General features: G+C 34.5%; 1 protein-coding gene across 5 annotated transcripts in view; it reads right to left on the bottom strand.

Moving 5' to 3' along the window:
* Positions 1 to 1336: 1336 nt before the first annotated feature.
* The window catches only part of BRIP1 (BRCA1 interacting DNA helicase 1), a 187126-nt gene continuing 163379 nt past the window's right edge, over positions 1337 to 25083 (bottom strand). For 3 of the 5 annotated variants that reach the window (XM_081220413.1, XM_081220414.1, XM_081220415.1), the window contains 3 exons: positions 8909 to 8991; positions 6420 to 6653; positions 3959 to 4883 (listed from right to left, as the gene is read on the bottom strand). In XM_081220413.1, coding sequence (XP_081076539.1) covers positions 4135 to 4883; positions 6420 to 6653; positions 8909 to 8991 — 1066 coding nt within the window. In that variant the 3' untranslated portion in view covers positions 3959 to 4134. Of the gene's footprint in view, positions 1625 to 3958; positions 4884 to 6419; positions 6654 to 8908; positions 8992 to 25083 lie in introns of those variants that run through there. The other 2 variants (XR_014014065.1, XM_081220416.1) reach the window with 2 other exon arrangements.

Below are 25083 nucleotides of genomic sequence, written 5' to 3'. Positions count from 1 at the left end.
ACTAAGGATGGCACAGAGCAATTTTTTATATTTCCTACTGCCTTCTGCTTTAGGTAACCACAAGCAATAAAATCCTGACTGGCAAGGTGGAATACTTGGGTCCTTTTACAACAGATACAATAAAAGAGATCAATGTCTGAAAGGATGGTTAACATTTAAATATGAATACCATAACACTGGTTTGAAAAAAAGGGAAAAAATACCAAGACAATACTTGATCCAAACTAACAACAATCAGTATTTAATATCTCTAAATCTTTTCACTATATATGAATCATACATAAAAGACGATGGCATCTAACTTAGTTTACATACATGACATGCCACCTGTACAATTAGTACTTTGTAACAGAAAGGAGACAAAGGAAATCTTTTAAATTAAGCTTTGTAAATACAGATGTAAAATAATGTGAAATGGTGAAATTTTGGGTAAAAGCACAAGAGAATCAAAATCACAAAAGACCAAAAATACAAACTATAAAGCATACTAAAATATGTACCTCACTGTGCCTTGTTAACAAATATTCCTTTTAATCAGAATTTACCATTAGATTTTCAAAGGTTAATTTCTGGGAATACAATTTTTGTTTTCTTGTAATACATTGAAACTTGTTTATTATAGAGTAGAATTTGGTATAAGATGGGTTGTTTTGGATCTTGTCCAGGAGTTCAGTTACTGAAAGCACTTCATTATAAGATGGTTTCACCAATAAGGTGATCCACTGGCTCAGATCACATGGATATTATAACAAGGCCCCATTGTAGAGTACAGGAAGCCAGGCAGCTAATGGTCTATCAAATGAAACCTTAAGAAACAAAATGCTTTTTTTTGGGTAGACATGAAAATTGTTTCAGGCTAGAGAATCATAAGCCTAGGTCATCTATTTAAATTTCCATTTCCCGAAGTGATGTCTTTATGTTTAATCCCTGCACAGATACTTTATATTAAAGTTTTAGTTTCCTTAGACATTCACTGATTGATGTGGTATTAAATTTATTTTTTATTATGAAAAAGTTCAGAAAAAAAAGTTGTTTTAATACTGCCTTTCTATTTACAAAAAATTGACTGCATTTGTCTATAAAAATAGACAAGACTCTACCACAAATTCGTTACAGTTAAAGTAAAATCTTGTACAGCTTACTGATAAATCTGAGGCTAAAAAGATCATGAGCAAGAATAATTGTGTAGTAAGCAAATACCAAAATAATGCCATCAGAGATTAAATAACTACAAGAACCAGTCTTTCAAGTGATTTTACAATAGGCGTTTTGATTTCATGAAGTTTTATAAGCAATTTCAAAGAATTAAATATTTTGAATGTGTTTTACTATAGGAACATAGCATAAGGTCATATTGCAGAAAAATAATATGGAGAAGCATGTGAACTTAGAAACAATACAAAATTAAAAACCACGTAATAATTAAATGTATAGTAGTAGCAGAAAGAGTTGTCATTAATTTCCAACACAATTATTAAAGGTTTTAAATGATTCATGTAAACTTTAAAAGTCAAGTCATGAAGCATCTACTCTTCACAATGTACCTTTCTTCCATGAACCAAGCCCTTTCTCCAGCTGGTAGTTTTCCTGATTCGTGGCCTGTATGTTCTATGTATTTTCAGCCCTTAAATAAATTCAGTATTAGATGATTATTTCATATGCATGGAATGGGTAAGGCAAATTACTTGATAAACAATTTCTATCTTATATATCTCAGCCTTAAAAAATAAACGAGACAAATACCCTTCCTACTATACGATTCTTTATTGTCAGTTTATCTCCTATCTGTCTGTCTACCTGTCCACCTGTCTATCTATCTATCATCATTAGGGAAGTCTTCGTATAAAGCAAGAGTGTACTCCAGATACATGATTGATTTACCAAGTAATAACTGAGGGCTTGCCATGTGCCAGATACTCTTTTAAATGCTTTTACATGTTTTAACTTAAACTTTCTAAAACACCTCTTTAAAAAGTATTTTATCACTAATGAAAATGTTTTACCTCACACTCTTTATAAAGGCTAGACTTTACTTCTTGCAATACCATCCTGGTCAAGGCTGTGATCTGAGGAGACTATATACCTGATTCAACCATGATATCATTGTACAAAATTTTTGAAACACCTCTTGGAATTACTAAAAGCTTGTGCCACATCTCTATGTACATTCTCAGTAATGGAAATTTTTAGCCTTGGAGAGAATTAGATTTTGGAAAGAATAAATTATATCTAGGGAAAGGGATGGTATTTGAGATCAAGCTGGATAATAACACTAAGATATGACTCAAAAGTAATGTGTTTGATTTTTCTCAGGCAGTATACCAAATCTTCTAAGGGCAATTTTAAGGATTCAAAAATATTTTAATTGCAGCACTGGTAAAATAAATACTTGCTTCCCAAGTTATTATGTAAATATTCATACAATTATTCATGTTACCTTTTATACAAATAGTTTGCTTTAAGCATTTTGCAACCAAAGCAAATGAAAATTGATTCAGAATAAAATATCAACATATATTCCTTTAAATTATGGATTTTTAAAGCTGAAAGGGATTTGCATGATTTTATAGTACTAAACTACACACTTCACAGATGAAACTAATTCCCCAAAAGGCATAGTGATTGCCAACATGACTTAGCGAATTAGTGGCAGAGCCAAGAATAGAGCCCAAGTCTCTTGTCTTCCACCTGGTATTTTTTCTACTACCACACCACCCTTTATGTGTGGATTAAGAACTATTCCAAAGAGGACAAATGATTTCACCCTTTCAAAACGATTTAAAAATTACCTTCTAATCCAGTGCTTTTTACTGATCACCTAAGAAAAAGATCTAATACTAGGTGGGACTGAATATATCCCAATCTGCAGATAAATTCTTTAACTGGTAGATTATCAATTTAAATTTCTTTGAACTATGCTTAGAGTTGTAACACCCAATGCTACAGAAACAATTAAGCTGTATTCAATATAAATGTCATCAAAATGAAAGTAAACATATGCATATATAAATCATTGTTCCAAATGAATATAAAAGATACCTGACTGCTGAGAATTTTGACTTGAAAATAATAAACCGCATCAACAACTTGAACAGCTCATAAAATTTCAATTCAAATCACTCCAAGAAGGCTAAATGTCTATTGAGTAACAGATGTTTCTTGGAAAAGATTGGTGAATGTATTTTTGGAATGATGTCAGAGAAGAGCTACTTTTATAACCATTTTTGATCAGAAGTGTAGCTTCATTCACAAAAACAAAGAGTCAAAATTTACAGAAAAGCTTACTGAGCTATAAGGGAACATTTTTCACCTACAGTTACATGTTTAGCTTTACTTATTAAATTTATATTTGAAGTTTTCTATCTTAGTTGCATAACTGAAGCCCTTATGCTAGAACATGTCACTTTTTTCCACAATGGTGATGAAGCTAAATAATTAGAATTGAAAATTTGGAGTCCTTCATTTGGCATTTTATAATTTTACATAAATTTGTTTAAAACATGCTTGGTTTTGGCTTAACAAACAAAAAGTGTAAAACAATTTCAATTAAAAATGCATGTAGTTTTCTTCCTTAATTCTTACTTATAAGTAGGCAGTTTAATACAGGAATATACTGTTCAAGAAAACTGATTTCTAAAAAAAAAAAACCTCAGACTGATCTGAGGTAAAATCTACAGTGAAACATGACTGAGGGGTGACTGGATTAGATTGCTATTAATTTTTATGCATCAGTATGAAAACAAATGGATGAAGAGGACTACAAAATACAAATATGTGAAATTTAAAGTGCCTTAGGAAACTACATATCTTCCAGATTGATTAATTTAATATTGCATTTAGCTAAGGAAGACTTGGAGGAAAATATTTTTTATGAATCAATTTATCAAAACTTGAGAATAGTAAAACTTATATTTCTGAACATAATATAGACTTTGGATTAAAGTGAATTATATATCTCAAATTAAAAAAAAAAGCTATGTCACTTATCCAATGTACAAATTATCATTTACAATAGAGTTTAATAAAAGCATGACGACATGGTTTTATACCTTGACAGTTAAGTATTATTACCTAACACCAGGGAACACATCTTTATTTTTGGAAGGAGACTGTTTAAAGTTCTTTATATCCGTTTCATGAGTTTTTTCCAAGTTCCAATTCATTTATATGAGTCGTTTTTACATTACTACCAATGTCATCAACTTTACTTTCTTTAATATGCATGAGTCTATTCAACTCTGTGCCTGTGCAATCCTCAGCTTTCATTTCTCTGACTGAATCCATTCCTTTCATAGTTTTAATTTCAAAAAGATCTTCAGCTAAAATGCAATTTGAATTATTAGCCAATCTGTTGTCTCTATCAGTTCCAACTAGTTCATTCTTTTCTTCATTTGTATCTATGGGATCATAAAGTTCAGGTGTAAAATAGATAGATTCATCCTCTGCTTCTGTTTCAAAAGCTGTATTTGAAGTAGAAAGTTCAGCTTCTTCACTTACTAGAGACAACTGAATGTCTGGATCTTCTGGATTCAGGAGAGTAGCATTAATCTTTATTGATGGAACAATGGTTTCTGACTGAGGGCATGGTCCAAGTGATGTGTTTACTGTCAGAGAGGAGGACTCATATTTATCAGTGAGTGGCAAAACTGCTTCACGTCCCTTTTCTGTTTTGAAAGTGGAAGAATTAGAGGCACAGTCCTCTGATGACCTAAACTTAGGTGTTCCAGTCAGAATTTTACCAGTAAGACACTGTTCTAGAAAATTACTGCCAGACCAGCTAACTCTGTTTGTTTGTTTGTTGAAGGTTGGGCTTGTGGATCTGGAAATCACAATTTTTTCTGCTCCTACTGCCTGGGCAGACTCTTCTAATAATAATGGATCATCTACAAATACAAAGATATGAGTGTTAACTTTCTGCTCCTAATGTAATATTTGTTATATTAAAACAATTTTTATTAGAAATACTGAAATAACTGTATAGGATACATAATTGAGAGCCTATAACAAGTAGTAGCAGGACTTCCATCTTAGAATGGAAGCATTCTAAGCAATCCATCTTAAAGCACAACATGTTAACTCCGAAAGGAATCTTAGGTCTCCAGTGGTTCCCAGCCCAAGTTATAATGCTGTCTGGTAAACTATCAAATTCCACACCAGGGACCTCAGAAGTGAACAAGAAAAGAAAGGGTAAAAAGGAAGAGGAAGAGGGATGAGTAAAGGAGGGAACAGGCTGTAAAAATTCCTTAAAAATCCACTAACCAGTGATTGAGAACAACTGACCTAGACTAATTCCCTTAAGGAAACTGACAACCACAAAGACTAAGTTATTTGCTTAAAGTTATAGAATTGGTTGGTAATCAGACCTGGACTAGAACCTAGCTTTCCTGATTATCAGTATAATGGCCTAGAATTCACTATGACATTTAGTTAGGATAGAAGCATATACTATAAAATAAATATTTAAAAAGTAATATATTAAACTACTATTATATATTAATTAAAACAATTAAAATGATATCCAATGATACAAAACAGTTTGGCAAACTTTTTCTACAATAGGCCAGACAGTAAATATTTTAGGCTTTGTGGATCACATTGTACCTGTTGCAACTACTCAATTATGCTGTTCTGGTGCAATACATACAACTACTCAACTCTACTGTTGTGTACAATATATAAATGATTGGGTGTGACTGTATTCCATTAAACTTTACTTACAAAAACAGCAGGCCAAATTTGGTCCACAGGCCATAATTTGCTAATCCCTGATGTATTATATTCTAATATATTTTAAACTATATTTTAATTTTCTAAATTATAATCCAATATATTCTGATATTTTAAAATATTATTTATCATTTAGAATAAATGACTCTCATTTCTCTAAAATAAGAAATTCATGTAAGACAATTATCTATAAATTAGGTCAATTTTTAATATCACCTTTAGAAAAACATTACCATTTGCATAGTGCTTTACAATGTTGCGATATTTATCATCTTATTAGATCTTTACAACCCAACCTGGAGGGATAGGTAGGCAGATATCCTTTCTATTAAGACTCAAAAAGTTAAGTGACTTGCTCGGGAGTGGGGGTCACAAAGTTAGTTAGTGGCAAAGCTTCTAAATGGAAAACCAGCAAATATGTGTAGATCTCCTCAAAAATTTGTTCCCATTCTGATACATCATATTATTTTATGATAACACCTTATATTACAATAACCAACATATTTAAGGACATTAATCTGTAGCATAACAAATATCACTTCACTAAACACAATGAAAGACTTCTCTACCAAATGTAAATGGTAAGAACTTTTCATACTTTTCTCCTTTCTCGAGATGATGCCTCTTGGTAAAGATGGACTTTTATCTATCATTTTAGGACACTGTAGCTCTTAGACACATTTTTACTTTACCTTCCCTAGGATATTCTGGTGAGAGATGGCTTGCTGCTTCTAATAAATAAGTTGAGGTATTATCCTTCAAACAAGCCACTGCAAGCATAGACTCATTGTCCTGTATAGATTTTCTGTCTTCTTTGTATACATCAATGACCTTTAGGTGCTTTTTGGAAAATTCAGCCAAGGACTCCAGTGCACTCTCAAAGGTTGAATGGTGCTGAATCAGCTGCCGAACCCACTTAGAAAGTCCTAAGGCAAAAAGTAAACCCAGCAAAGAAACTTTGGTTATTCAGTGAAGATATTATGTATTAAGAAAAAAAATTAGATAACTTCTCTGGTGAGGTAATCTACTTTGAATTTAGAGGATACAGGGTTGTTCTCAACATTTTTCCTGCCTTTTTACCTTCATATGTACAATATGCTCTTGTATCAGCAGCATTTCTCTTTACATGCAGTGATTGCCAACTGAATGGAGGGAAGAGGCAGTGGGAGTAGAATGGAGATGGGAAAATGTATTATTTGTCAATTTAGAATAACTGGGGAATAAGGCAAATTTAATTTTATCATAATTCCCCACAAAAAATTACCTACCTTTTAATTGCAGAGAAAATACAAGTTCTAAACAACACAATCTTTTATTCCAACTTTTAAATTTGACTCCTTTAGCAAAAATAAATGCAAGATTACAGTCTCATAGGTTTTTTTGTTTGTTTGTTTCCCTTCTCCTTCCAATTCCAAATATATCAAACTATTCTGGGAGTAAAAGGAATAACACTGTTTTATGGGCAAATCATGTCCTATCTGAATATTTATTATACAATTACTTTTTAATATATAAATAATCAAGTTGTAAGGGACAAGATTTGACCCTGTGACATGTGAAAACTGCATAAAAATAAACCATATTAACAGTATAAGGTGTTTCGGAGTATGACTCACTTCAGAATGAAATTCAGATATTTGGACTTTAGAAAATAAATATTCTCTGCTGATGTTACTAAAACTATCATCTTTTGGAGTAATTTAAAAAGTCACTATGGTATTTTAAGTTGAGAAGAAGGTAAGACAGGGCTTCAAGCAACTTGAACTATTATACTTTCATTTCAAATACATTCCTTTAGTTTTTTGGTTTAATGGAGTTTTCTATCAATTATTCTTATGCGAGTTGAATTTAAACAAAAATTAGTCATCAAATGGATTTTGTATGTTGTTGTGCTGTATTGCCTAGATAAGATTTCAAAGTTTATGAGTCTCAGAAAAAATAAAAACCTTACAGAAAATAATGAAAAATACTTAATTCAAAAAAATCTCTCAACAAATCTGAACTACAGGGTAAAAATTTCAGTTCTAGATTTTAAAATAAGAAAAAAAAAAACTTAAACAGCATTTCTTTAAAGTTCTTTATTTTTCTTTGCTTGGGGAAAATAATTATACCAAATAAGAATATGAAAATTTCCCAAATTGAAAAATTTTAGCGTTATATAGTTGCTTTCATTTTGAACTTTTTGTGATCAAAGAAAGCCTTTTCAGTGTAAAATGTCAGTTTGCTTTTGAAAACTTGAAAGAATCTGAGCTCCACCTGCTGACTAAACTTAAGCACTTAACATTTGTTTTTGGTTATATCTTGGCCTTGGCTTGCTTTACAGAGAAAGAGAAGAAAAGACTAATAAAGCAGCATTTCCTGCTTCAATCCAGGTGGATATGTTTTAATATTGAACCAAATAAAATAATTAGGCTCTGAAATATAAAAAGTAGAGTCCATACCCATAGACAGCTAATCTGAAACAAATTTAAAAAGTAGCATCTTTTCATTATAGTATGGTATGAACTTCTTAGCTCTAAAGATAACAATAAAAATGCAAGTACTTCCAACAGTTCTTTAATAACAGATGGATTCCTGGTATTAATTCGGATGAAAACTATAGGCACACAGTATTTGTTCATCTGAGTGGGGAAAAATGACCATGTACTTGATCTTGCAGCACGCAGTGGTGCTTTTTTTTCTTTTTAGAAAATACTAGCTCTGACTAATATAAACTCTGTAACAACTGAAGCATTTCTAAACAAACAAACACACACACATACAACAATAAACCTCAAATAATTCAGAATGAAAGAATAAAAAGAATCCTAAGTACCAAAGGACTGCTTGTGTGCTTAAATGTAAAAACTTAATATTTCTTGGAAAACTCATTTCTGTGGAACAGTTTTTTCCCTGACAATGGTAAATAAATTATTGCTACGTTACTGAATCAAATCCCACATTCTGGTGAAATTGAAGGATCTTGATTGATTAATACTACGTCAGTAACCAGATTCTCCTCTATAAATATTTTTTGTAAACACAGAAGCATTAAAAGGCTAGATTTCCAGTCAATGTGAATTTTTCCATGTTTGATCTAGTAATTCAAATTCTCTATCCAATTCTTTGCTTTAAAAATAGAAGTCATTAAATACCAAAGATTGTTACTAATTCTTACTCTAAGCCCAGCTGAGAATCTTACCAGATATGTATCGACTTGGGTTACTCCTGAAGCGATCATCCACTAGAATTAGAGCTCCCCAATCATTTTTGTGTCGAATACACCTATAAAAAATAGGGAGAAAATGAAATAAATATAACAGTGAAAATAAAGCCACATTTCTAGTGGGACAGACAGAAGGTTGAGAAAAATCAATGATGTGTCAGGTATCAAAATCAATGACATGTCCTTTAATCAAAGTCATTATTATGAGCAAAGTTTTTAGAAACTACTCAGTACAATGTACCAAAGTAGGTGTATTAAAAAATTTTTTGCACCAATTGATATAATCACATAGTTGTTCTTTTTAGATTGTTAATATCAATGTGATACACCATATTAACAAATTGAAGGAGAAAAACCATATGATCATCTCAATAGATGCAGAGAAAGCTTTCGACAAAATTCAACACCCATTTATGATAAAAACCCTGCAGAAAGTAGGCACAGAGGGAACTTTCCTCAACATAATAAAGGCCATATATGACAAACCCACAGCCAGCATCGTCCTCAATGGTGAAAAACTGAAACCATTTCCACTAAGATCAGGAACAAGACAAGGTTGCCCACTCTCACCACTCTTATTCAACATAGTTTTGGAAGTTTTAGCCACAGCAATCAGAGAAGAAAAGGAAATAAAAGGAATCCAAATCGGAAAAGAAGAAGTAAAGCTGTCACTGTTTGCAGATGACAAGATACTATACATAGAGAATCCTAAAGATGCTACCAGAAAACTACTAGAGCTAATCAATGAATTTGGTAAAGTTGCAGGATACAAAATTAATGCACAGAAATCTCTGGCATTCCTATATACTAATGATGAAAAATCTGAAAGTGAAATCAAGGAAACACTCCCATTTACCATTGCAACAAAAAGAATAAAATATCTAGGAATAAACCTACCTAAGGAGACAAAAGACCTGTATGCAGAAAATTATAAGACACTGATGAAAGAAATTAAAGATGATACAAATAGATGGAGAGATGTACCATGTTCTTGGATTGGAAGAATCAACATTGTGAAAATGACTCTACTACCCAAAGCAATCTACAGATTCAATGCAATCCCTATCAAACTACCACTGGCATTTTTCACAGAACTAGAACAAAAAATTTCACAATTTGTATGGAAACACAAAAGACCCCGAATAGCCAAAGCAATCTTGAGAACGAAAAACGGAGTTGGGGGAATCAGGCTCCCTGACTTCAGACTATACTACAAAGCTACAGTAATCAAGACAGTATGGTACTGGCACAAAAAGAGAAAGATAGATCAATGGAACAGGATAGAAAGCCCAGAGATAAACCCACGGACATATGATCACCTTATCTTTGATAAAGGAGGCAGGAATGTACAGTGGAGAAAGGACAGTCTCTTCAATAAGTGGTGCTGGGAAAACTGGACAGGGACATGTAAAAGTATGAGATTAGATCATTCCCTAACACCATACACAAAAATAAACTCAAAATGGATTAAAGACCTAAATGTAAGGCCAGACACTATCAAACTCTTAGAGGAAAACATAGGCAGAACACTCTATGACATAAATCACAGCAAGATCCTTTTTGACCCACTTCCTAGAGAAATGGAAATAAAGACAAAAATAAACACATGGGACCTAATGAAACTTAAAAGCTTTTGCACAGCAAAGGAAACCATAAACAAGACCAAAAGACAACCCTCAGAATGGGAGAAAATATTTGCAAATGAAGCAACTGACAAAGGATTAATCTCCAAAATTTATAAGCAGCTCAATAACAAAAAAACAAACAACCCAATCCAAAAATGGGCAGAAGACCTAAATAGACATTTCTCCACAGAAGATATACAGACTGCCAACAAACACATGAAAGGATGCTCAACATCTTTACTCATTAGAGAAATGCAAATCAAAACTACAATGAGATATCATCTCACACCAGTCAGAATGGCCATCATCAAAAAATCTAGAAACAATAAATGCTGGAGAGGGTGTGGAAAAAAGGGAACACTCTTGCACTGCTGGTGGGAATGTGAATTGGCACAGCCACTATGGAGAACGGTATGGAGGTTCCTTAAAAAACTACAAATAGAACTACCATATGACCCAGCAATCCCACTACTGGGCATATACCCTGAGAAAACCATAATTCAAAAAGAGACATGTACCAAAATGTTCATAGCAGCCCTATTTACAATAGCCCGGAGATGGAAACAACCTAAGTGTCCATCATCGGATGAATGGATAAAGAAGATGTGGCACATATATACAATGGAATATTACTCAGCCATAAAAAGAAACGAAATTGAGCTATTTGTAATGAGGTGGATGGACCTAGAGCCTGTCATACAGAGTGAAGTAAGTCAGAAAGAGAAAGACAAATACTGTATGCTGACACATATATATGGAATTTAAGAAAAAAAAAGTCATGAAGAACATAGGGGTAAGACAGGAATAAAGACACAGACCTACTAGAGAATGGACTTGAGGATATGGGGAGGGGGAAGGGTAAGCTGTGACAAAGTGAAAGAGCGGCATGGACATATATACACTACCAAACGTAAGGTAGATAGCTAGTGGGAAGCAGCCGCATAGTACAGGGAGATCAGCTCGGTGCTTTGTGACCGCCTGGAGGGGTGGGATAGGGAGGGTGGGAGGGAGACGCAAAAGGGAAGGGATATGGGAACATATGTATATGTATAACTGATTAAATTTGTTATAAAGCAAAAAATAAATTAAAAAATGAATAAGATGAATTAAAATTTATTCATGCATAAAAAAAACTCTCCTACTTTTGCCAACTACTGATAACATACCCAAAAATGTTACATGCGTTCTATTTTGAAAGACAAGAAAATTATAGAAAATATTTCCCCAAACCTTCTTTACACACACAATACTTTTTACCTTAAGTATATTAGCTGTAGATTTTATGTACATAACTTTTATTCTGGTTTAACAAGTTTTTATTATAAATGAATAAGTTTGTAAAAAATTTTTTGCACCAATTGATATAATCATATAGTTGTTCTTTTTAGACTGTTAATATGGTGGATTATACTGGCAAAATTTCAAATACTGAGCTTGCCTTTCTTTCATCCTTAGAATAACCATCATGGTCATGTGCATTATTCTTTTTATAGATTGTTGGGTTCAATTTGCTAAGTTTTAAAATTTTAAACATTATTAAAATTTTTTAAATTTAGTGGTTTTTCAGTTTGCAGGGCAGAAAATTGAGACACAGATGTAGAGAATAAACGTATGGACACCAAGAGGGGAAAGCGGCAGGGGGTGGTGGTGGTGGTGTGATGAATTGGGCGATTGGGATTGACATGTATACACTGATGTGTATAAAACTGATGCCTAATAAGGACCTGCTGTATAAAAATTTTTTTTTAAATTCAGTGGTTACATTTACAAGGTTCTGCAACCTATACCACTGTCTATTACAGAACATTTTTACCTCACCAAAAAGAAACCCCGTGCCCATTAGTTGCTCCCAATTACCCAGATTATTCCCCCTAACCCTTTGCAACCACAATCTATTTTCTGTCTGTATAGATACACCTATTTTGGACACTTCATATAACTAGAATCATATATGTCATTTTGTGTCTGGCTTCTTTCACTTAGCATGATGTTTTCAAGGTTACTTGTATCGTGCATCAGTACTTTGTTCCTTCTTCTGGCTGAATAATATTCCATTATATGGATATATCATAATTTGTTTATCCATTCATAAGTTAATGGGCATTTGGGTTGTTTCCACCTTTTGACTATTATGAATAATGCTACTATAAACAAGTTTTTATATAGATACATTAAAAAAATTCTCTTGGGTATATACTTAGGAATAGAATTGCTAGGTTGTACGGTAACTCTATGTTTAACTTTTAGAGGAACTGCTACATTTTTTTTTTTCCAAAGCAGTCATGTAACTTTACATTTCCATTAGCCATGTATGAGATTTCCAATTTCTCCATAGCTTCACCAACACTTGTTATTGTCCATCTTTTTCAATAGATGTACCAGGAGGTATGAAGTGGTATTTCACTCTGGTTTTGATTTGCATTTCCCTAATGACTAATGATGTTCTGCATCTTTTCATGTGCACAATGGCCACGTGTGTATCCTTTTTTGGAGAAATGTCTATTTAAATTATTGGCCCAAATTAAAATTGCATTATTTATATTTTTATTGTTGAACTGTAAGAGTTCTTTATATATTCTGGATATAAGACCCTTATCAGATACATGATTTGCAAATACTTTAGAAACCATTGCCTAATCCAAGGTCAAGAAAATTTGTACCTTGCTAGGTTTTGATCCATTTTGAGTTAACTTTTGTATATGGTGTGAGGTAGGGGTCTAACTTCATTCCTTTCCAGGTGGATATCCAATTATCCAAGAATTATCTGTGAAAAAGACTATTCTTTCCTCATTAAATTGTCTTGACACTTTTGTCAAAAATCCATTCACTGTAAATGCATGGGTTTGCTTCTGGACCCTCAATTTTACACCTTGTTCTACATGTCTGTATTACATCAATACAATACAGTCTTGATTACTGTAGTTTCACAGTAAGTTTAAAATTGAGAACTGTCAGTTCTCCAGTTTTGTTCTTCTTTTTCAATGTTTTTGTGGCTATTCTGGGTCTCTTTCAATTTCCATATGAATTTTAGGATCACCTTCTCAATTTCTGCACCCAGTCCAGTTGGAATTCTGGTTGGGATTATATTAAATCTGTAGATCAATTTGGGGGAGAATGTTATCTTAATAATAATGTTTTCTAATCCATCATCATGGAATTCTCCTATTTATTTAGAAACTTCTTTCAACAATATTTTGAAGCTTTCAGGGTACTTTCATTAAAGTTATTTCTAAGTATCTTGCTCTTTTTGATGCTACTGTAAATGGAATTAACTTGATTTCATTTTTGGATTGTTCATTGCTAGTGTATAAAAATGCAACTGATATTTGTATAGTGAATATGCATACTATAACTTTGCTGAACTTGTTTTAGCTCTAAATAGTTATTTTTTATGGATTCCTTAGGATTTCTATGTAGAATATCATGTCATTTGCAAATTTAAAGATAATTTTACTTCTTTTCCAATCTGGATATCTTTTATTTCTTTTTCTTGCCTAACTGCCCTGGCTAGAACCTCCAATACAATAATGAATAGAAGTGGGGAGAGAGGCCATCCTTATTTTATTCTCAAACGTAAGAGAAAAATGATGACTTTCACCATTCAGTATGATGTTAACTATTGGATGCATAGATGCCCTTTAAGGTTTAGGAAGTACCTGCTATTCCTACTTTGTTGAGTGTTATACTGTCAATTGCTTTTTCTCATCTTGAGATGATCTTGTGGTTTTTGTACTTTAATATGGTGTTACACTGATTTTAGTTGAACCAATAAACTGGCAGGGTGTTGAACCATCTTGCAGTCCTGAGATAAATTCCACTTGGTCACTGTGTACAATCATTTTAGTAAGTTGCTGGATTCAGTTTTCTACTTTTCTGTTGAGGATTTTTGCATCTATAACCCTAAGAGATACTGCTCTGTAGCTTTCTTGTGATGTCTTTGATTACTTTTGGTATCAGGCAACACTGGCCTCATAGAATAAATTGGTACATGTTTCCTGTTCTATTTTTCGTAAGCGTCTGTAAAGGATTCTCTTTAAATGTTTGCTAGAATTCATCAGTGAAGTCATTCTTTCCTGGGCTTTTCTTTGTGTGAAATTTTCATATTACTAATTCTTCCATCTCTTCACTTGTTATAGATCTATTCAGACATTCTACTGCTTGAGTGCCAGTTTCCATAGCTGTGTCTTTCTATGAATTTGTCCCTCCTTTTTTTAAAAAAATAAATTTATTTATTATCTTTTTATTTTTGGCTGCATTGGGTCTTCGTTGCTACACATGGGCTTTCTCTAGTTGTGGCAAGCAGGGGCTGGTGGCTTCTCTTGTTGCTGAGCATGGGCTCTCGGCACACAGGCTTCATTAGTTGTGGCATGTAGGCTCAGTAGTTGTGAACTGCGGGCTCTAGAGCACAGGCTCAGTAGTTGTGGCACACAGGCTTAGTTGCTCCACAGCATGTGGGATCTTCCCAGGCCAGGGCTCTAATGTGTGTCCCCTGCATTGGCAGGAGGAGTCTTAACAACTGTGCCACCAGGGAAGTCCTGAATTTGTCCAACTTATCTAAATTATCTATTTTGTTGTCATACAATTGTTCAAGTATTCTCTTATAATGCTTCCTATTTCTGTAAGTTTGACAGTAACAATCCCTCTTTCATTCCTAATTTTAGTAATTTGAGTCCTTTCTGGATCTTTTCTTGGTCAGTCTAGTTAAATGTTGTCAATTTTCTTGATCTTTTCAACGAACCAACTTTTGTTACCCTGACTTTTTCTACTTTATTTTCTATTTCCTTTATTTCCATTCTAATCTCTACTATTCCTTTGATCTGCTTGCCTTGGGTTTGGTTTGCCCTTCTTTCCCTAATTCCTTAAGGTAGAAGGTTAGAGTACTGATTTCAGATCTTTTTTTTTTAATATAGGCATTTATAAAAATAAATTTCTCTCTGAGCACTGCTTTTACTCTACCCTCAAAATTTTGGTACACTGTGTTATCATATTCATTTATCACAAGGTATTTTCTAATTTCCCTTTTGATTTCTTCTTTGATCCACTGGTTAGGAGTATGTTGTTTAATTTCCACATATTTATAAGTTTTTAAATTTTCTGTCTGTTACTGATTTATACTATCATTCCACTGTGATCAGAAAAGATACTTTCTATGACTTTAACCATTTAAAATGTATTGAGACTTATTTTGTAGCCTAACATATGGTCTATCCTGAAGTATGTGTCATATACACTTGAGAAAAATGTGTATTCTGTTATTGTAGGGTAGAGTGTGATAAATATGTTAGATTTGTAATTGTTGGTTTAGTGTTGTTCAAGACTTTCCTTTTCTGTTGATTTTCTAACTGTTCTATCCATTATTGAAAGTGGGGTATTAAAGTCTCCAAATATAATTGTTGAATTAATGGAGTGAAAATTTTATTAGAAAATTTCTAGTAACAATTTTTGTCTTAAAGTTTATTTTGTCTGGTATTAGTATAACCAAATCAGTTGTCTTTTGTTTACTGCTTGCATGGTATGTCTTTTTCTAACTATTTACACTTGATCTAGTTGTGTTTTTTAACCAAAGCATTTATCTTTCAGGCAGCATAAAGTTGGGTAATGTTCTTTTTAAAAAAATTCATTTTGCCAATCTTTTTCTTTTGATTGAAGAGCTTAGTCCATTTACACTTAATGTAATTACTGATAAGGTAGAATTTACTTAGCTATTTTGCAAATATCCACTTTACTATTTGTTTTCTATGTCTTTTTTGTTATTGTTCTTCCACTATTCCTTCATTACTGCCTTCTTCTGTGTACAATAGATACTTGAGTTATTTTATTAATGGTTGCTTTGAGGATTATAATAAACACCTTAATTTATAAAAATCTATTTTGGATTGATAGCAACTTAATTTCAGTAGTATACAAAAACACTGCTCCTGTATAACTCTGTTTCTTCCCCCCAACCCTTGTGCTATTACTTTAATATATCTTTAAACATTGTACACCTGTGCAGAAAAGAGTTAACACAGCAGGCCAAATTGCTTATCCCTACAAAGGCCTGCATATAAGGTAGTCCTTGGTTGGTGTTTAGATTTCAGGGAGGGTTCCAATCACTAACTAAGAAGAAACTCTCACTGTGTCTACAATGTCTGTGGAAAAATATGATTAATGCTGAACACCTGCTTTGCTTCTGAGAGTCTAGACTTTGGGGAAATGTTAGGCAGAGGCTGCCTATACGACCAGCCCAAATAAAAAAACCGGGTGCTGAGTCTCTAACAAGCTCTCCCGATTGGCTATTTCACACGTTACCACAATTCATTGCTGGGAAACTAAGTGTGCCCTGTGTGACTCCATTGAGAGAGGACCTTTGGAAGACTGTACCTGGCTTCCCCTGGAGTTTGCCCATGTGCCTATTCCCTTTGCTGTTTTTGCTTTGTATCCTTTCACTGTAATAAATCCTAGGTGTGCATACAGCTATGTGCTGAGTCTATCACTGCTCCTGGTGAATAACTGAACCTAAACATCATCTTTGGGACTGCCAAGACAATGTCTATTACCACAGACTTAAGTTTATTGCTTTATGCAGTTGTTTTCAAAAATCAAACAGGAGAAAAAGTTATTAAAATATAGTTATATTGTTTTTTATATTATCTATGAAATTACCCTTACAGATGCTCTTTATTTCTTCATGTGGATATGTTACTGGTTAGTGTCCTTTCATTTCAGCCAGAAAAAGACTCCCTTTAGTATTTCTTGTACAATAAGTTTTCTAGAGATTAATTCTCTCAGTCTTTTGTTTATTTGGAAATGTTCTTTCTCCTTAATTTTTGAAGGATAGTTTTGTTAGATATAGATTCAACTGACAGTCTTTTTCTTTCAGCATTTTAAACATATCATTTCACTGCCTTCTTCTCTCCATGGTTTCCAGTGAGAAATCTGCTTAAATTATTGAGGATACCTTGTATAATGAGTTATTTTTCACTTGCTGCTTTCTAGATTCTCTCTTTGTCTTTTGACAGCTTGATCATGACATTTCTATGTATGGATCTCTTTGAGTTCAAACTACTTGGAGTTTCCTGATTTTCTTAGATGTGTAGATTAATGTTTTTCATCAAATTAGGGAAGTTTCCAGCCATTACTTTTTCAAAAAAATCTTTCTGTTTTGGGCTTCCCTGGTGGCGCAGTGGTTGAGAGTCTGCCTGCCGATGCAGGGGACACGGGTTCATGCCCCGGTCTGGGAAGATCCCACATGCTGCGGAGCGGCTGGGCCCATGAGCCATGGCCACTGAGCCCGTGCGTCCAGAGCCTGTGCTCTGCAGTGGGAGAGACCACAGCAGTGAGAGGCCTGCATACAGCAAAAAAAAAAAAAAAAATCTTTCTTTCTCTCTTCTCTCCCTCTAAGACTCTCTTTATGTGTATGCTGGTAAGTTTGATGGGGTTGTACAGGTTCCTGAGGCTATCTTAATTATTCTTCATTCTTTCTCTTTCTGTTCCTCAGACTGGAAACCAATTTTTTTCTTCTTCCTGCTCAAAACTGCTGTTGAGCCCCTCTAATAAATTTCTCATTTCACTTATTGTACGTTTCAACTACAGAATTTCCAATAGGTTCTTTTTAAAAAATTCTATCTAACTTGATATTCTCCATCTGCTGAAACATCATTCTCATAGTTTCCTATAGCTCTTTAGGCATAATTTCCTTAGTTCCTTGGTCATATTTAAAATAGTTTTATACTAGGCTTCCCTGGTGGCGCAGTGGTTGAGAGTCCGCCTGCCGATGCAGGGGACGCGGGTTCGTGCCCCGGTCTGGGAGGATCCCGCATGCCACGGAGCGGCTGGGCCCGTGAGCCATGGCCGCTGAGCCTGCGTGTCCGGAGCCTGTGCTCTGCAGTGGGAGAGGCCACAACGGTGAGAGGCTGGCGTACCGCAAAAAAAAAAAAAAAAGTTTTATACACTAACTACAACATCTGGACTCCCTTAGGGCTAATTCTTATTGACTGCTTTCTCCCCTGTGTATGGGGAATATATTCTTCTTTGCACATGCCATAATTCTTGTTGAAAAGAGTACATTTTAAATAATGTAATGTGGCAACTGTAAAAATCAGATTCTTCCTCCCTCCCCAAGGATTTTTGTTGTTGATGCTGCTGTTGTTGTTGTTGTGACTTTTCTGAAATCATTTTGTAAAGTCTGCATTCTGTCATGTGTGACCATTGCTAGGTCAGCTTAATTGTCAGCTAATGATTAGATAGAGATTTCCTTAAACATCTGGAATCCACAGTCTCCCATTCTTTGCCAAGAGGCTTTGCATGTGTTTTTGGATACATTTTTGAGCCTTGATCAGGCAGGCAAAAACTCTACCTTAGTCTTCACTTCCTGCTTCAGCAGAGCCTCAGGTCACACAGAGGTGAGAGCTTAGGACCTTCTCAGGTATTATGAGCATGTGCACATCCCTGGTCATGTGCACAGTCCTAAACATTCCTACTTGAGTCTCAGGAATATGTTGGAACTTTTAAAGCCCCCATGGACATTTCATTTCCCAGCTTTTCTCTTTAAGCTTTTCAGTTAGTTTGTTATTTGTCCCAATTTTCATTCATTGTCTCAGGAAGCTGTGAAATTAAACAACTGCTTAAGTGAGCTCTGAGACAGGTAAAAATTTCCCCATATTATCCTTTGAATGTCTGCAGGACATGTAGTAATATCACCTCTTTTATTCCAGATATTGGCAATTTGTGACTTCTTTTTTTTTGTCAGTTTACCTATAAGTCAGTAGATTTTACTGATTGCTTTAAAAATGGATTTTATTGATTTCTTAGTTTCACTGATTTATATTCTTTTCTTTTTTGTTTGCTTTACATTTATTTTGCTCTTCTTTTCTAGCTTCGTAAGGTAGAAGTTTAGATAACTGATTAGAGATCCTTCTTGTTTTTGAAAATAAACATTTAATGATATAAATTTCCCACTGAGCTCTGCTATAGCTGTGGTCCACAAATTCTGATATGATGATTTTCATTTCTGGTGAGTTCACAGTATTTTCTAATTATCCTAAGACATCCTGTTTTTCCTATGGATTTTTAAAGATGTTCCTAATTTCCAAGTACTTGGACATTTTTATGTTATCTTTCTGTTATTGATTTCTCGTTTGTTTATTTGCAGCATGGTCAAAGAACACACTATGATTTCAAATCCTTAAAAAAATTTTAAGTTTATCACCCAGGATATTGTCTAAATTGGTACATATTCCTTGTGTTTATTCTGCTGTTGTTGGGTGGAGTGCTCTATAATGTCAATTCAATCTAGCTGGTTAATAATATTGTTTAAGTCTTCCATCTCTTTATTGATTTTCTGTTTACTACTTCTATCTATTACTGAGAGAGGAATTTTAAAGTCTCCAACCATGCTTGTGGATTTGTCTATTTCTCTATTCAGATGTCAGCTTTTGTGTCATGTATTTTGAAGCTCTATTTTTAGGTGCATACACATTTAGGATTGTTATGTCTTTTTGATAAATTGACCCTTTTATCATTATGTAATTTTTCTTCTAACACCCCAATAATTTTCTTTCCTCTTAATTCTACTTTGTCCTGATATTAATATAGTTATTCCAACCAGTTCATTGGTATTTTGAATTCTGGCCTTCTTCCGCAATCTGTCTAATATTATTCACTTTTCACGGTACTCAAATAGCTGCTCCGGGCTTCCCTGGTGGCGCAGTGGTTGAGAGTCCGCCTGCCGATGCAGGGGACACGGGTTCGTGCCCCGGTCTGGGAAGATCCCACATGCCGCAGAGCGGCTAGGCCCGTGAGCCATGGCTGCTGAGCCTGCGCGTCCGGAGCCTGTGCTCTGCAAGGGGAGAGGCCACAACAGTGAGAGGCCCGCCTACCGCAAAAAAAAAAAAAAAAAAAAAAAGCTGCTCCATGCATTCTGTCTAGCTTTTAAAGACAGTACAGAATGTACTTACTCCATCTTATCTAGAATTGAAACCTCCAGACTCTTTATTTTTTTAATGTTTACTTATTTATTTTCCTATTAGTCATCCATTTTATACACATCAGTGTATACATGTCAATCCCAATCTCCCAATCCATCACACCACAACCCCCACCACCTGCTGCTTTGCCCCCTTGGTGTCATATGTTTGCTCTCTACTTCTGTGTCTCAGTTTCTGCTCTGTAAACCAGTTCATCTGTACCATTTTCTGGGTTCCACATATATGTGTTAATATACGATATTTGTTTTTCTCTTTCTGACTTACTTCACTCTGTATGACAATCTCTAGATGCATCCACGTCTCTACAAATGACCCAATTTCCTTCCTTCTTCCGGCTGAGTAATATTCCATTGTTATATATGTACCACATCTTCTTTATACATTCATCTGCCAATGGGCATTTAGGTTGATTCCATGACCTGGCAACTGTAAATAGTGCTGCAATGAACATTGGGGTGCATGGGTCTTTTTGAATTATGTTTTTCTCTGGGTATATGCCCAGTAGTGGGATTGCTGGGTCATATGGTAGTTCTATTTTTAGTGTTTTAAGGAACCTCCATACTGTTCTTCATAGTGGCTGTATCAATTTAAATTCTCACCAACAGTGCAAGAGGGTTCCCATTTCTCCACACCCTTGCCAGCATTTGTTGTTTGTAGATTTTCTGATGATGCCCATTCTAACTGGTGTGAGGTGATACCTCATTGTAGTTTTGATTTGCATTTCTCTAAAAATTAGTGATGTTGAGCAGCTTTTCATGTGCTTCTTGGCCATCTGTATGTCTTCTATGGAGAAATGTCTATTTAGGTCTTCTGCCCATTTTTGGATTGGTTGTTTGTTCTTTTAATATTGAGCTGCATGAGCTGTTTATATATTTTGGAGATTAATCCTTTGTCCGATGATTCATTTGCAAATATTTCTCCCATTCTGAGGGTTGTCTTTTAGTCCTGTTTATGGTCTCCTTTGCTGTGCAAAAGATCTTAACTTTCATTAGGTCCCATTTGTTTATTTTTATTTCCATTACTCTGGAGGTGGATCAAAAAATATCTTGCTGTGATTTATGTCAAAGAGTGTTTTTCTGATGTTTTCCTCTAAAAGTTTTATAGTGCCCAGTCTTACATTTAGGTCTCTAATCCATTTTCAGTTTATTTTTGTGTATGGTGTTAGGGAGTGTTCTAATTTCATTTTTTTACATGTAGCTGTCGAGTTTTTCCAGCACCACTTATTGAAGAGACTGTCTTTTCTGAATTGTATATCCTTGTCTCCTTTGTCATAGATTAGTTGACCAGAGATGAGTGGGTTTATCTCTGGGTGTTCTATCCTGTTCCATTGATCTATATTTTGGTTTTTGTGCCAGTACCATATTGTGTTGATTACTGTAGCTTCGTAGTATAGTCTGAAGTCAGGGAGTCTGATTCCTCCAGCTCCGTTTTTTTCCCTCAAGAGTGCTTTGGCTATTCGGGGTCTTTTGTGTCTCCATACAAATTTTGAGATTTTAAATTCTAGTTTTGTAAAAAATGCCATTAGTAATTCGATAGGGATTTCATTGAATCTGTAGATTGCTTTGGGTAGTATAGTCATTTTCAAAATATTGATTCTTCCAATCCAAGAACAAGGTATATCTCTTCATCTGCTGGTATCATCTTTAATTTCTTTCATTAGTGTCTTATAGTTTTCTGCATACAGGTCTTTTGTCTCTCTAGGTAGGTTTATTCCTAGGTATTTTATTCTTTTTGTTGCAATGGTAAATGGGAATGTTTCCTTAATTTCTCTTTCAGATATTTCATCATTAGTGTATAGGAATGCAAGAGATTTCTGTGCATAAATTTTGTATCCTGCAACTTTACCAAATTCATTGATTAGCTCTAGTAGTTTTCTGGTGCCATCTTTAGGATTCTCTATGTATAGTATCTTGTCATCTGCAAACAGTGACAGCTTTACTTCTTCTTTTCCGATTTGGATTCCTTTTATTTCCTTTTCTTCTCTGATTGTCATGGCTAGGACTTCCAAAACTATGTTGAATAATAGTGGTGAGGGTGGACATCCTTGTCTTGTTCCTGATCTTAGCGGAAATGCTTTCAGTTTTTCACCATTGAGAATGATGTTTGCTGTGGGTTTGTCATATATGGCCTTTATTATGTTGAAGTAGGTTCCCTCTATGCCCACTTTCTGGAGAGTTTTTATCATAAATGGGTGTTGAATTTTGTAAAAAGCTTTTTCTGCATCTATTGAGATGATCATATGTTTTTATTCTTCAATTTGTTAATATGGTGTATCACATTGATTGATTTGCGTATACTGAAGAATCCTTGCATCTCTGGGATAAAATCCCACTTGATCATGGTGTATGATCCTTTTAATGTGTTGTTACTGTTTGCCAGTATTTTGTTGAGGATTTCTGCATGTATATTTATCAGTGATACTGGTCTGTAATTTTCTTTTTTTGTAGTATCTTTGGTTTTGGTATCAGGGTGATGGTGGCCTCACAGAATGAGTTTGGGAGTTTTCCTTCCTCTGCAATTTTTTGGAATGGAAGATTTTGAGAAGAATAGGTGTTAGCTCTTCTCTAAATGTTCGATAGAGTTCACCTGTAAAACCATCTGGTCCTGTACTTTTGTTTGTTGGAAGATTTAAAATCACAGTTTCAATTTCATTACTTGTGATTGGTCTGTTCATATTTTCTGTTCCTTCCTGGTTCAGTCTTGGCAGGTTATACCTTTCTAAGAATTTGTCCATTTCTTCCAGGTTGTCCATTTTATTGGCATAGAGTTGCCTGTAATAGTCTCTTAGGATGCTTTGTATTTCTGTGGTGTCTGTTGTAACTTCTCCTTTTTCATTTCTAATTTTATTGATTTCAGTCCTCTCCCTCTTTTTCTTGATGAGTCTGGCTGATGGTTTATCAATTTTGCTTATTTTCTCGAAGAACCAGCTTTTAGCTTTATTGACCTTTGGTACTGTTTTGTTTCTAATTCATTTATTTCTGCTCTGATATTTATGATATTTTTCCTTTTGCTAACTTTGGGTTGAGTCTGTTCTTCTTTCTCTAGTTCCTTTAGGTGTAATGTTAGATTGTTTATTTTTCTTGTTTCTTGAGGTAGGCTTGTATAGCTATAAACTTTCCTCTTAGAACTGCTTTTGCTGCATCCCATAGGTTTTGGACTGTTGTTTTTTCATTGTCATTTGTCTTAGGTATTTTTTGATTTCCTCTTTGATTTCTTTAGTGATCTCTTGGTTATTTAGTAACATACTGTTTAGTTTCCATGTGTTTGTGGCTTTTACATTTTTTTCCCCTGTAATTGATTTCTAATCTCATACTGTTGTGGTCAGAAACGATGCTTGATATGATTTCAATTTTCTTAAATTTACTGAGGCTTGATTTGTGACCCAAGATGTGAGCTATCCTGGAGAATGTTCCCTGCGCACTTGAGAAGAAAGTGTAATCTGCTGTTTTTGGATGGAATGTCCTATAAATATCAATTAAATCTATCTGGTCTACTGTGCCATTTAAAGCTTGTGCTTCCTTATTAATTTTCTGTTTGGATGATCTGTCCATTGGTGTAAGTGAGGTGTTAAAGTCCCCCACTATTATTGTGTTACTGTCGATTTCCTCTTTTAGAGCTGTTAGGAGTTGCCTTATGTATTGAGGTGCTCCTATGTTGGGTGTATCTATATTTGTAATTGTTATATCTTCTTCTTGGATTGATCCCTTGATCATTACGTAGTGTCCTTCCTTGTCTCTTGTAACATGCTTTATTTTAAAGTCTATTTTATCTGATATGAGTATTGCTACTCCAGCTTTCTTTTGATTTCCATTTGCATGGAATATCTTTTTCCATCCCCTCACTTGCAGTCTGTATGTGTCCCTAGGTCTGAAGTGGGTCTCTTGTAGACAGCATATATATGGCTCTTGTTTTTGTATCCATTCAGCGAGCCTGTGTCTTTTGGTTGGAGCATTTAATCCATTCACATTTAAGGTAACTATCGATATGTATGTTCCTTTTACCATTTTCTTAATTGTTTTGCATTTGTTTTTGTAGGTCCTTTTCTTCTCTTGTGTTTCCCACTTAGAGAAGTTCCTCTAGAATTTGTTGTACAGGTGGTTTGGTGGTGCTGAATTCTGTTAGCTTTTGCTTGTCTGTAAAGCTTTTGATTTCTCCAACGAATCTGAATGAGATCCTTGCCGGGTAGAGTAATCTTGGCTGTAGGTTCTTCCCTTTCATCACTTTAAGTATATCATGCCACTCCCTTCTGGCTTGTAGAGTTTCTGCTGAGAAATCAGCTGTTAACCTTATGGGAGTTCCCTTGTATGTTATTTGTCCTTTTTCCTTTGCTGCTTTCAATAATTTTTCTTTGTCTTTAATTTTTGCCAATTTGATTACTATGTGTCTTGGCGTGTTTCTCCTTGGGTTTATCCTGTATGGGACTCTCTGTGCTTCCTGGATTTGGGTGGCTATTTCCTTTCCCATGTTAGGGAAGTCTTCGACTATAATCTCTTCAAATATTTTCTCGGGTCCTTTCTCTCTCTCTTCTCCTTCTGGGACTCCTATAATGCGAATGTTG

This window comes from Mesoplodon bidens (assembly GCF_964165515.1).
Source record: "Mesoplodon bidens genome assembly, chromosome: 19".
In the NCBI taxonomy this organism is placed as follows: Eukaryota; Metazoa; Chordata; class Mammalia; order Artiodactyla; family Ziphiidae; genus Mesoplodon; species Mesoplodon bidens.
This window is presented reverse-complemented; position numbering and strand designations above follow the sequence as displayed.